This window comes from Phodopus roborovskii, unplaced genomic scaffold, assembly GCF_943737965.1.
Source record: "Phodopus roborovskii unplaced genomic scaffold, PHOROB, whole genome shotgun sequence".
NCBI classification, from domain to species: Eukaryota; Metazoa; Chordata; class Mammalia; order Rodentia; family Cricetidae; genus Phodopus; species Phodopus roborovskii.
The window spans coordinates 12,236,180-12,247,393 of NW_026126409.1; the positions used below are offsets into that span (position 1 = coordinate 12,236,180).

At 48.8% G+C, this 11,214-nt stretch overlaps 1 protein-coding gene across 1 annotated transcript; it reads left to right on the plus strand.

Moving 5' to 3' along the window:
• Positions 1-303: 303 nt before the first annotated feature.
• Positions 304-9,097, plus strand: Proz (protein Z, vitamin K dependent plasma glycoprotein). Its single transcript, XM_051182016.1, has 8 exons — positions 304-489; positions 2,159-2,322; positions 3,669-3,693; positions 4,328-4,441; positions 5,870-6,001; positions 6,363-6,448; positions 7,614-7,731; positions 8,549-9,097. Exons 1-8 carry the CDS (start codon positions 306-308, stop codon positions 9,037-9,039), a joined length of 1,314 nt encoding a protein of 437 aa, XP_051037973.1. The 5' UTR covers positions 304-305; the 3' UTR covers positions 9,040-9,097.
• Positions 9,098-11,214: the final 2,117 nt, after the last annotated feature.

Genomic DNA, 11,214 nt, shown 5'->3' on the forward strand with positions numbered 1-11,214 from the left:
GCTAGGCTGCTGCCCACTTTGTGGTCTTCACTTTCTACTTTAATAAACTGTGTTTATAGGTGTCATTAGATTTTGCTCCTGCATCGTTCAGTCAACAACAGATGCAGGCACCAGCCCCATGAATAGAACAACCCATATGGTCATGATACTTTGCCCTCTCCTACTCCAGCCTCCAAGTCTACCTCTTCCTCCCACCATTACTGTTAGTTGGCTAACAGTAAAAGCAGTAAGGGACCATAATAAGAGTGCGTCTCCTCCTCAAGCCATCAACACCTGGGTCCACGGGTCACCTAATCTAGCCTTCTATGTGTCCTAAGGCACATGTTGACCACTGTGCCTCCTGGGACCCTGGACTTTGGCTGTTTGCAGACTTTGCCCTGCCCGGGCCAGCCAGGCTCTGGGTCAGCATGGCTGGCTGCGTCTTGCTGCTCCGGGGCCTCTTTCTCGCCTTCATCCTTACCCTTGCCCTGCACCAGGTGGAGCTTTCAGGTAGGTACTTGCTGTTTCATTCTTTTAAAAGCATTTTCTAAAAGCTGGGCCTCATTCTATAGCCCAAGCTAGTCTGGAACTCACTGTGTATTTCGGGCTAACTTCAGCCCTTGGTAATTCTCCTGCCTCAGTCTCCCAAGTGCTAGGACTACAGGAATGAACCACCAGACCGAGCCATCTCATCCTTGTTTCAGCTCCAATGGTTCTGTAGATGATACAGGGGGTCTAAAGAACAAGCCACGTCCTCACTCTCCCTCCTGAAAGTCAGTGTAGATCTCATTGCCATGTGGTAACAGCTGCTGAAGGAGTTAGGAACCTATCGGGCCACGGACAGCCTAAGTCATGCAGGACAAGACCAGGCTGGGCACCCCTTAGCCAAAGCTGGGTGGCAGCCTGTCCATCTAGACATCAGGGGATCTTGTTCTTCACTGAAGGACTGCCAGGGACAGATACCTGAGCCTTGATCCACATGGCTAATTCCACTCTGGAGCATCTAAACCTTCCATCCCATCCTCTGAGTCTCTTCTGGGCCCTCTGTCTGTCTGTGTCCTCCCTTGATTACAGCCCATGGCTCCTCAGCTCAGCGTGGTTCCCGACCACCAGCCTTTACTCTCTATGACTTCTGCACTCCCTCATCCACACCTGACATTTCTAGTCACCGGTCACTTCATATGTAACAGTTTGTTCAATGCCAACTCCCTGTGAGGGTGGAGCCCATATGGGTAAGTCCTGTCTGCTGGCTCCCAGTGCTGACCAGAGCCCCGGAGCATGGCCATTCTTAGAAAAATCACTATTGTCGGGTGAGCTGCTGAGCCTTTGAGTTTTGTGATCCACATGTACCACAATTTTAGGCAAATGGGGCTTCTTGGTACCTTACAAACTGGTGTGGAAAAAAATAAACAGACAGCTTGCATACCTGTTCGCTCTTCAGACAAGGGCTTTGATCCAAGTGCTCCTGGTGCATAGGGATATGTCTCTAAACCCTGGGTGACATCATTGTCCCTTGGGTGGATATAGCCATTCTGCCACATTAACACCAAACTGGCATCTGAACATATCTCTGAGGAAAGTGTCCCCTCCTCTGACCACTGTCCAAAGTATCCAAGGTGCCAGCATAGCAAGGTGGTGCTCAGAGCCCAGTACTCTACTGTGAATGGGCAGGAAGGAAAACCCTGTAGGTCTGAGTCCACCCTCATGCAAAATGCTCCAGAACTGTCTGTCTAAGTCTGCCAGCTCAGGACTCCTTCCTCCATGGAGAGGCCACTCATTCCCTGCATTCCTGTATTTGATGTTCACATACAGACACTCTCCACTCTCCACGAAGCACTTACCCGATGTGCCTGTCCACAGGTGTTGCATTTTTGCAACACCGAGATTGGAAAATGCCACTATAGATGATGTTGAAGCAAACAGTGGTGTGCCTGTCCCATACCCTCTTGTTTCTGCGTGGACACTCACCTACGGCAGTGGACTGAACAGAGCCACTATTTTATCTATAAAATGCCAGTGTGTCTGCCTAACTCATAAGGGCCATCTGCTCCCCCAACAAAAAGAAAAGAAAGGATATGCCCAGCATAGGAATGACTGGCTGGCCCTGAAGACGGGCACAGCCCACACCCCGCTGAACAGTAGGGAACAGCTTCCGCTCTAGTGTGACATCCCTCTGCAGTCTTTCTCCCAGCATCAGAGGCAAACAAAGTTCTGGTGAGATGGAAGCGTGCTGGTTCTTACCTCCTGGAGGAAATCTTCGAGGGCAACTTGGAAAAGGAATGCTACGAGGAGATCTGCAGCTATGAGGAAGCAAGAGAAGTTTTTGAAAATGACATCAAGACTGTACGTGAGCCCTGTGAGCCCTGTAAGCCCCATGAGCTCCGAGGTGCATGCGTGTCTTCTAACTGTTCAGGTCCACCTGTCTCAGAGAACATGTTTAATTAGCCTATTTCCTTATGGAGGGGTTGGTGCGAGCCTGACTTCCCAGATGAGGAGCCAGACTTAGAGCAAACTGGCCTCAGCAGCAGGAGGGCCCACACCCTCGACTCCTGCTGGTCCTGCTACCTAGCCGGGAAGACCTTCCCATCATGCCACAACCACGTCACCAAACTCCACTGTGTACACTCGTTGGAGGAATTTTAGAAAGACAAACCTCTTCCCTTACACACACACACACAGAGAGAGAGAGAGAGAGAGAAGAGAGAGAGAGAGAGAGAGAGAGAGAGAGAGAGAGAGAGAGAGAGTTTCCCATGATCCATACTCTGAATTAGGGAAATCCTTTTTCCACACATGCATATTTAGCATTTCTAATTACTCATAAGGTTATTGAAATACAGAAAGAGGGAGCCAAAACTTAAGAGACAGTGACTATTTTGGGGTAAATACTTCAGAATATAGTTTAAAGTGTTTAATAACAATTTCCCAGGCAGAGGTGTGGCGTGGTGGTGGAGTGCTTGCCTAGCATGCAATTCTTGGCTCAGTCTCCAACACTGCAGTAGTTTTACATGTTAATGTAGCAATATTTAAAATTGGTTGTGAATGAACACTGATGTCTTATCCTTAGAGTATTTAAATATTTTTTGTTATAGTTTCTTAAAGACTCACTGGGTGTAGAGAACCCTTCTCAAACAGCCCATCTGGCATTTAGTAAAAGCAATGGAAGTTTTTAAAGTAGCCCACGCTAAATTTCAGTTTGCTGATTTCCTGAGTGAGGGGGGGTATGCAATTGTGATGTCATCCACACATCATTAGGAAGTCTGAGTATGGTTTGGGGACACAAGTCTGAAGAGTTTATTTGGATATCCCACTCCAGCCTCCCCCACGAACCTTTACAATTATAACAGCATGCTTTTAAAAAGACATAGGGATTTCAGAGAATTGCCAGGCATTTCTGTAGAGTGAGGTAGAAAGCAGACAGGAAGGAGGTGCTGTAGCTTTGTGTCCTCACATACTACATCCTTCCTCCCCGTGAGACATGGTAAGTCACCTGGCATAGACTATTCCACTCCTATTCAGCGTAAACAGGCTGTAAAACCACACACAAAAATTCCACGTCCTCCGGATGAGTGAATAAAACCCATGTTTTCTTACCCCTAAGTCCATCCACAGTAGACTGAATACAGAAAGCATCCATAATAGCTGAATACAGAAAGACCCCCTGGTGATCATCATACCTTTTGCCTTGGCAGGAAGTATTCTGGAGACGGTACAGGGGTAAGTGCTTTCTCAGCTCTCTGGCCTAAGACTCAGGACAGTCTCTACTGGGGCCCATGGACTCACAACCTTTGACCCCTGGGACCTGCTGACTGCCCAGGGAAGTGCACTGGTCCCAAGGCTTACTACAGGAACAACATGAGGCCTCTGATTTCATTGTGCTAATGTCGGGGAGTTCCTGGGCAGCTGGGGTTCAGTCAACAGACAGGAGCCTTTCCCACCTCATAATTCATCCTACTTCTGGGAAAGGGTGTGCTGTAGGTGAGGAAATGGATCAGATTTGAGAGAACTGTGGCTGTAGCCCAGATGTGTGCCTTGGGGTCTCTCCTCAGCAGGAGCATGGGGTGTGATATCCTCGGGAGGAGCGTGGGGTCGGCTATCCTTGTGAGTGGGGGGTGGGTGTCAGCAGAAAGAGATGTAGGAGTGCATGGAGAACACAGGGTTGGTAGAAGCAAGGAAACACAGGAATGGGTAGGAAGATCCTGGGGTGCATGAGGGTAATGGTGAGACACTGGTGGTTGCGGACATGTGACACCGAGTGGGACAGGAAGCACCTGGAACTTGGTCTGCTGTTCCCTGGTGGACCTGGTTCAGAGTCCACAGTGCAGCCTCAGAGGCCCTTCTGCTTCTGCAGGTGGTTCTCCATGTGTCTCCCAGCCCTGCCTCAACAACGGGACATGCAAGGACCACATCCGCAATTACAGCTGCTCGTGCCCCACTGGCTACGAGGGCAAGAACTGTGCAATGGGTAAGGCACCACCTACTCTCAATCCACGATGGGGCTTACTGGGAGACAGAGCAGCTCGCTCAGGCAGAAAAGGGTGCCCTGGGGACTTTGATACACTCACCTTGGGGGACTCCTTGGCTTCCCTATTTTATGCCACCCTGGAAATCATGCCATACGTGCTGGCTGCATTCTGGGACCCACTGTCTGGCCCTAGCCCTCTTGAAATTTTCATAGCACAGGGTCTCCTTTTCTCCTCTTTCCCACCCTCCCCCACAATCCATAATCTGCACACTAGTTGGAAGGGGTGCACACACATGTATCTGACTGACATGCCAGTCAAAGATACTCTAGAGAGAGAAGTCAAAGCAAAATTCCAGAAGTAAATAGTCCCACACACACACACTTAAGCTGTGGGATTTGAGTGTAGGGTCTCACACACACAGCACACTCTCCCACTGAGATACATCTCCAGGCCTTTTTACTTTCTGGTTCTGATCAGGGTCTCAATATATTTCCCCAGCCTGGCCTTGAACTTGCTATGTACAGGGCTAAAAGTAGCTGGGAGGTTAAGAGGATGGGCTGCATTTCCAGATTTGATTCCAAGCACCCACATGGCAGCTCATAACCTTCTATAACTGCAGGGGATCTAACAGCCCCTCTGGCCTCTGTGGGCACCGCACCCATATGTCAAAACACCCCTCTACATAAAAAATAAAAATAAACTTACCATATAATCCAGGCAGGCCCTGAACTAATGATCTTCTGCCCTCAGACTTCAGAGTAACTGATAGGCAGACCTGTACCTCTAGACCCGACTAAGAATAGCTTTAAATACCCCTGAAAATGACCTCATGGAGAAAGGGAATGAATTCTTGATAATTGCCAACTACAGAAACAAATGCATGTAACACTTCCTTTGTCTCTGTAGCTCAGAACCAGCTTCCTGGGAGAAAAGGTTCATTGGCCCAGAGCTTAGCTCTCAACTCCAGCTTCCCCTCCCTGGTGATACTTTACGGTGTCCCACTTAGACTTCAGCCCCCCCCCAGCTGCTCAGCTGCCTACACCGGGATCTGACCCCCTGTTGATCCCATTTCTGCGTTTTGAAGGAACAATCCAAAGACAGCAGCTTTTGCAGTGGGACAGGAAACAGCTAGAGACATAGATAAGGTACCAGTAAGATGTCCAGGACTGAGTGACTCCTCCTGATGCCAAACACAGATATGTCTCCATGGACATACCTGGGACACTTGAGAGTGGGAAGCTTTACATAAAAACTGGCAAGATAGAGAGAATGAGGCCTATAGATGTATCTCCATGTTTATGTTTTCTTTGTACACGTAACATACAAGCAACACTAGGACTGGTGAGCCAGACCCATGCAAGAGTAGACAACGGCATTGGCCGTTCCACATCAGCAATGGCTGGTTTTCACTTTTTCTTCCTTTCCAGCTAAAAACGAATGTTACCTAGAGAGGATCGATGGCTGCCAGCACTTCTGCCATCCAGGGCAGTCATCGTACATATGCAGCTGTGCGAAGGGCTACAAGCTGGGCAAGGACCGCAAGTCATGCAGTCCAAGTGGTGAGTTTTTACAGAGGTGGGCCATCTCACCCTCCACGTCCCTTCCTTCTGCCCTCATGTTCACGGGTTGGATGGAGTGCTGTGGTTAGTGGGATATAATTGCTGACTCAGGGTCTGGCCTCTACATTAGAGCAACCGCGGTGCAGGAAGTGCTTTGTGTCAGGAGGCTCGTTATTCTATTATCCAAACTGCCCCCTAAATAAGCCTGGGGGCAGGCAGTGAAGCTTCACCTTGCTCCCCATGGCCACCATGACGTTGTGTCTACCAGCATTCAGATGCGACTTCTGGCTAGCACCACTGTGGACACCACGTCCATTTGGAAAACACTGACTTTCTTCTTATGTTGCCGCCACAAATGAAGACAAATGTGCCTGTGGGGCCCTGACTTCCAAAGACATCAGGACACCAGAAAGAGGCGACCAGTGTCTACCTAGCTTCCCGTGGCAGGTAACAGCGTTCCATAGCAGCTTTTGTTTTGTTGCAGACTTCATCTGTCATTTCCATTTTCTTGCCAAAACAGGTGACAACCAAGTGAATTTGGAACAAACTCTTTACAGGGCTGCATGGGTCCCTGTGGAGCACAACCGCAGCCCTCTGCAGCATTTGCTCCACATTAGAGGTGTGCATTGGTTACAGCCACCAGGCCACACCATGTAGCCAGCCTCTCTGTTTGTGCCTTGTGCCACAGCCCAGCTCCATGGGGACATAGTTATCTGTGCATGGCTTCTGATCAACCTAACAGTTGTGAGTCAGCTCCATCATCCTGTCTGCCCCTAAAAGTTCTGACTCAGCTTGGTTGGTTTTCTCCTTAGTATGGAACATGGATCATGTGTTGTTTACTTTTTCTGCCTGGTGACTATTGACAGGTTGCAGACCTTGTGTGCTCTAACTCTCTTTCACTACAGAAAGCCTTGTGTTCTATAAACATGTTTGAGTGCTGCTTTGGAACGTGGTTAAGATACCTGGAAACAGCTTAATCCAATCGCACCTTGCTTTGGGGCTTTGCTGGGGAAAGGCCAGTGCAGTGTTCTGCAAGGACATGGCCCTGCTGTGCTCTACCAAATGCTTGGCATAGCATACTATTTCAGCCTTCATGAGCCCCAGAACTGTCCCCTCTAGCCCCTTAGGGTAAGCTTCCCTGGCCTTAAGTAGTTTCTAGTCACAAACACATATGCTTATCATGACTGAAAACTGGCGGAGCCTGCAGCTCCCCGGAGTCCTCTCCTTTGGGATCCATCCCTACAACTGCAGCCAAAGTCCCTTCTGGTGCTCTCCACTCCTTTGCCACCCTGTGGGCTCTGCCTGATCCATGCAAACTCAGAAGCCACAAAATCTCTGGCCCTTGAAAAATCATGACCCTGGTGACCAGCCCTTCAATTCTGTCTGTTTTCCTTGTGTGTGTGTGTGGGGGGGGGGGGTGGGAAATCAGACAGCCTCTGAACCTTGGCTGAGCTGTCAGAGCACTGGTAACCCTGGAAGAGGCAGTGGGGTGTGGACCCTGACTGTCCCTGGTGCCCCAGCCCACTGCTCAACTTTACTGTTCCCTCCCTTACACTGGCTGCTAACAACCATCTTCTTTTTTTTTTTTTTTTTTTTTTTTTTTTTTTTTAAGGTCAAGTTAACAAATTCCGAAGGAAAGGAATTCTGTGGTGGCGTTTTAATACAGGAAGACTTTGTGTTGACAACAGCAAAGTGTTCATTACTACACATCAATATTAGTGTAAAAGCAAGTAAGTATTCCTTTCATGAGTTGTATAAAATCTCATTATAAATAAAAGGGATAATCCAACAGGAATAAAATAGAAAACTTTCAAGTAGAAATTTTGTTTCTAAAGCAAGATGTGAAATAGCTTTGGTAATACCAAGGTAGCTATAAAATCACATGCATACACAAAACAAGACATATCTAGTAGATTGTGGACCCAGCAAGCCGATGCTAAGTAGCATTTGGTTCAGGACAGATTGCAACAGTAGAGCAGCCACCTGGACATGGAGGGCTGGCTAAGGGCCAGAGGAGCTAGGTTCAAATCCCTCCCCTCTATGATCTGCAACCCTGTCTCTTCTCGGGACGTATCTGTAGCCTCATTTTCCATCTCTAAGACCTGGGCAGTCATTTCTCCCCACTGGGAAGTTCCCATCATCAGCTACGGATGTGCTCAACAGCAAATGTGAGCCTGGAAGTGAGCATGTCTTACTCTTCATCCCTAAATACTTGTGTGGACAAACAAGGAGCTGAGACTCATCCAGATGAAAAGTCCTGAGCAGCCATGTTCACACTGGCCTGGAGACTTCCTTTTTACCACCTCCTGCTTTCTCACCATCCCCCATGCGGTACTTACTCCGGGATAAAACTCTGACTTCTTTAGAGGACAGTGTGAAGTGGCTGAGGATATGAGTTGACCTAGCCCGTCGTATGATGTGCATCTAAGCCCCAGAACACTGCGTCTGTCACACAGGGTCTCATTGAGATCAGCTCCTGGAGGCTAGCTAGCTGTCGTGCCCTTGAAAACAAGACTTTGTGAGTTGGTTGGTTACTCCTGGTTTCAGATGCTGGCCAGAGGATTGGGATCAGGAGAGCTCATGTGCACATGCGCTATGATGAGGAGTTGGGGGAGAACGACCTCTCACTGTTGGAGCTGGAGAAGCCCTTGCAGTGTCCCAGCTCTGGGCTCCCTGTCTGTGTCCCAGAGAGGGACTTTGCTGAGCATATCCTCATCCCTAAAACAGTGGGTCTCCTCAGCGGCTGGATGCTCGGTGGCACAGGCCTGAATGCCACACCAGCGACGCTTCCTGTCACACACGTGGATAGGGAGGAGTGTGCACAGACCCTGAATGTGACTGTCACAACCAGAACCAGCTGTGAGAGGGGCATTGTGGCGACTGGGCCTTGGATGGAGGGAAGTGTGGTGACCCGAGAACACAAGGGGACCTGGTTCCTCACAGGAATCCTGGGTTCGCCACCACCACCAGGGCAGTCGCACGTGCTCCTCACCACAGTCCCAAGATATTTGATGTGGTTTAAACAGATTATGAAGTAACTGAAATCCAACAACATGGCTACAAGACGGTCAGGTCCTGCCATAGTTAACCACTGGAAAACAATGTCTCCTTCCTTGGAACTTTTACGTTTTTCTTTATTCTTGAGAATTTCATAATACATACAATGAAGTATGACCACATCCATGCCCCATTTCCCTTCTTAACCTTCTAGGCTTCTCAACACATCCCTCTCACTTGTTTTTTTATTGATAACCCAGTAAGTTCTATTCGTGTTACCTCAAGTGCACACGCGTTATGATAAGTTGGGGAGAACAGATGCTCGCTCCAGCTACCTGTGTGCCTGCTATGGGGCATCCACTGGAGGCGCCCCCAGAAACGAATTATCTTTCCTTTCCCAGCAGCTACCAACCCCCAACATCCCCTCAATAAGAAGTGGGGCACAGAGTACACCCCAACCCAACCCATCCATGCCAGCATCTTGTCTGGCCTGATCTCGTGCAGTCCTGACAGGTCACCACAGCGGCTGAGTCTGTAAGTGAAGCCATGCTATGTCCGGCAAGCAGCCTCTCATGGCACTCCGCCCCACTTTTCAGCTCTTACATTCTTTCTGCCTCTCTTCCAGAGTTCCCTGGGCCTTGGTGGAGGAGGAGGAGGAGAGGGTGCAGGGGACGGGGAGAGTTAGGATGTTCCACTCTGGACTGAACACAGTCTCTTCTCAGCACCTGGACCAATCATGCACCTTTGCATTAATTGTTGCCTGTTATAAAGAGGAGCTTCTCTGGCCAAGTTACAGAAAGGCCAGATCTATGGGCATAAACACAGATATTTAGAAGACAATTTTAAGCACAGCTGTTTAGCAAAATAACAACAGCAGCTTCTACCCTAGGGCCAATGACCGGCCCAGCCATGAGCTTTTGACAAGGATTATAGTTCCAAGCACAAAACCCCTACTGTGGAGCAGGCCTCAAATTCAATCAGAAAGCAGTTAATTATCTCATAATTATAACTACGCTGCCATAATTGCACCAGTGAACACATCTTGCCTGGCATGTCAGTATTGTGGATTCAGGGTCCAGCATTGGACCCTGATGCCTTTGTCCACCCTGAAGCTACCACAGTACCTTCTAGCACTATGAAAGCTAACTGGCAGGGAGAGTTTCCTTGGTAATTTTCATCTAAGGCCTTAAGGGAAAGCAAATAGGGTATGTTAAATGAAATCAATGTCAGTCATAAATCAGCTGAGTTACTGAGTGTTGAGAGGCTGTGAACACAGGTGGTTGTGTCATACTTAGTCGGACACACATGAGAGCAGACATTTCTGGGACAGAGGCATCTCAGAATTACCAGTGAGACAAAACAAACAAACAAACAAACAAACAAAGGCAGCCTCATTCTATTTCTAATTGCACATGGTTCACTGCTGGGAAGACAGAAGGTTTACTATTGGAAGACAACATGAGCTTCCTCATCAGGCTATACCTATCAGTCTGGGTGAAGAAAAGCCGCTGGGCAGGTTCCAGGGAGTGCTAGAGCCTCTCAGCTGTCTTCTGGTCAGTCAGGCTGTACCGTGGTACCCTCATCCCTGAGAGGAGCATGGCTGTGACAATGTGACCCTGCCTTTAGTCCCAGGACTTGCGTGCCTACGATAGGAAGGTCCCACATTTGGAGACAGGGTGGGCTGCCCAATAAGACCATGTCTCAGAACACAAATCTAAGAGGCCAGACCAGAGTAGCCCTAGGCAAGGACTAGGTGTGAGCATTTGGTGTTGATGAAAACTAGCCACAAGAGCATAAAGGTCTGTGTGCCCACAAACCAGGACTCCACTCAGAGGGCACGAGACAGCATACAAAGATGCTACATGGAGATTATCTCTTTAACTGCTGAGTTTATCACTTTAAACCATCAGTGTTTGACTTGAGATGTCAGTTTAATAAACTACCTGGAGATGCCTGAAGTTTTGATTGTGTTGCTGCTAAACCCAGCAGAACAGACTCCAGGATGCTCATACGAGGCCAACATTTGAATCACTGCACAGATAACACGTTATCAGAAGTTGGGGGTGCAGGGTCAGCTCTGCATGAGAGCAGTGGCAGACACGTACACAAAGGAGACAGGAAGGCCTGGTGGAGCTCACCAGCCCTGCCAGCTAGGGACCATATCCACTGCCAGACAGCTTCTCAACACACCAGGCGGCTGACTGAGCATGATGACC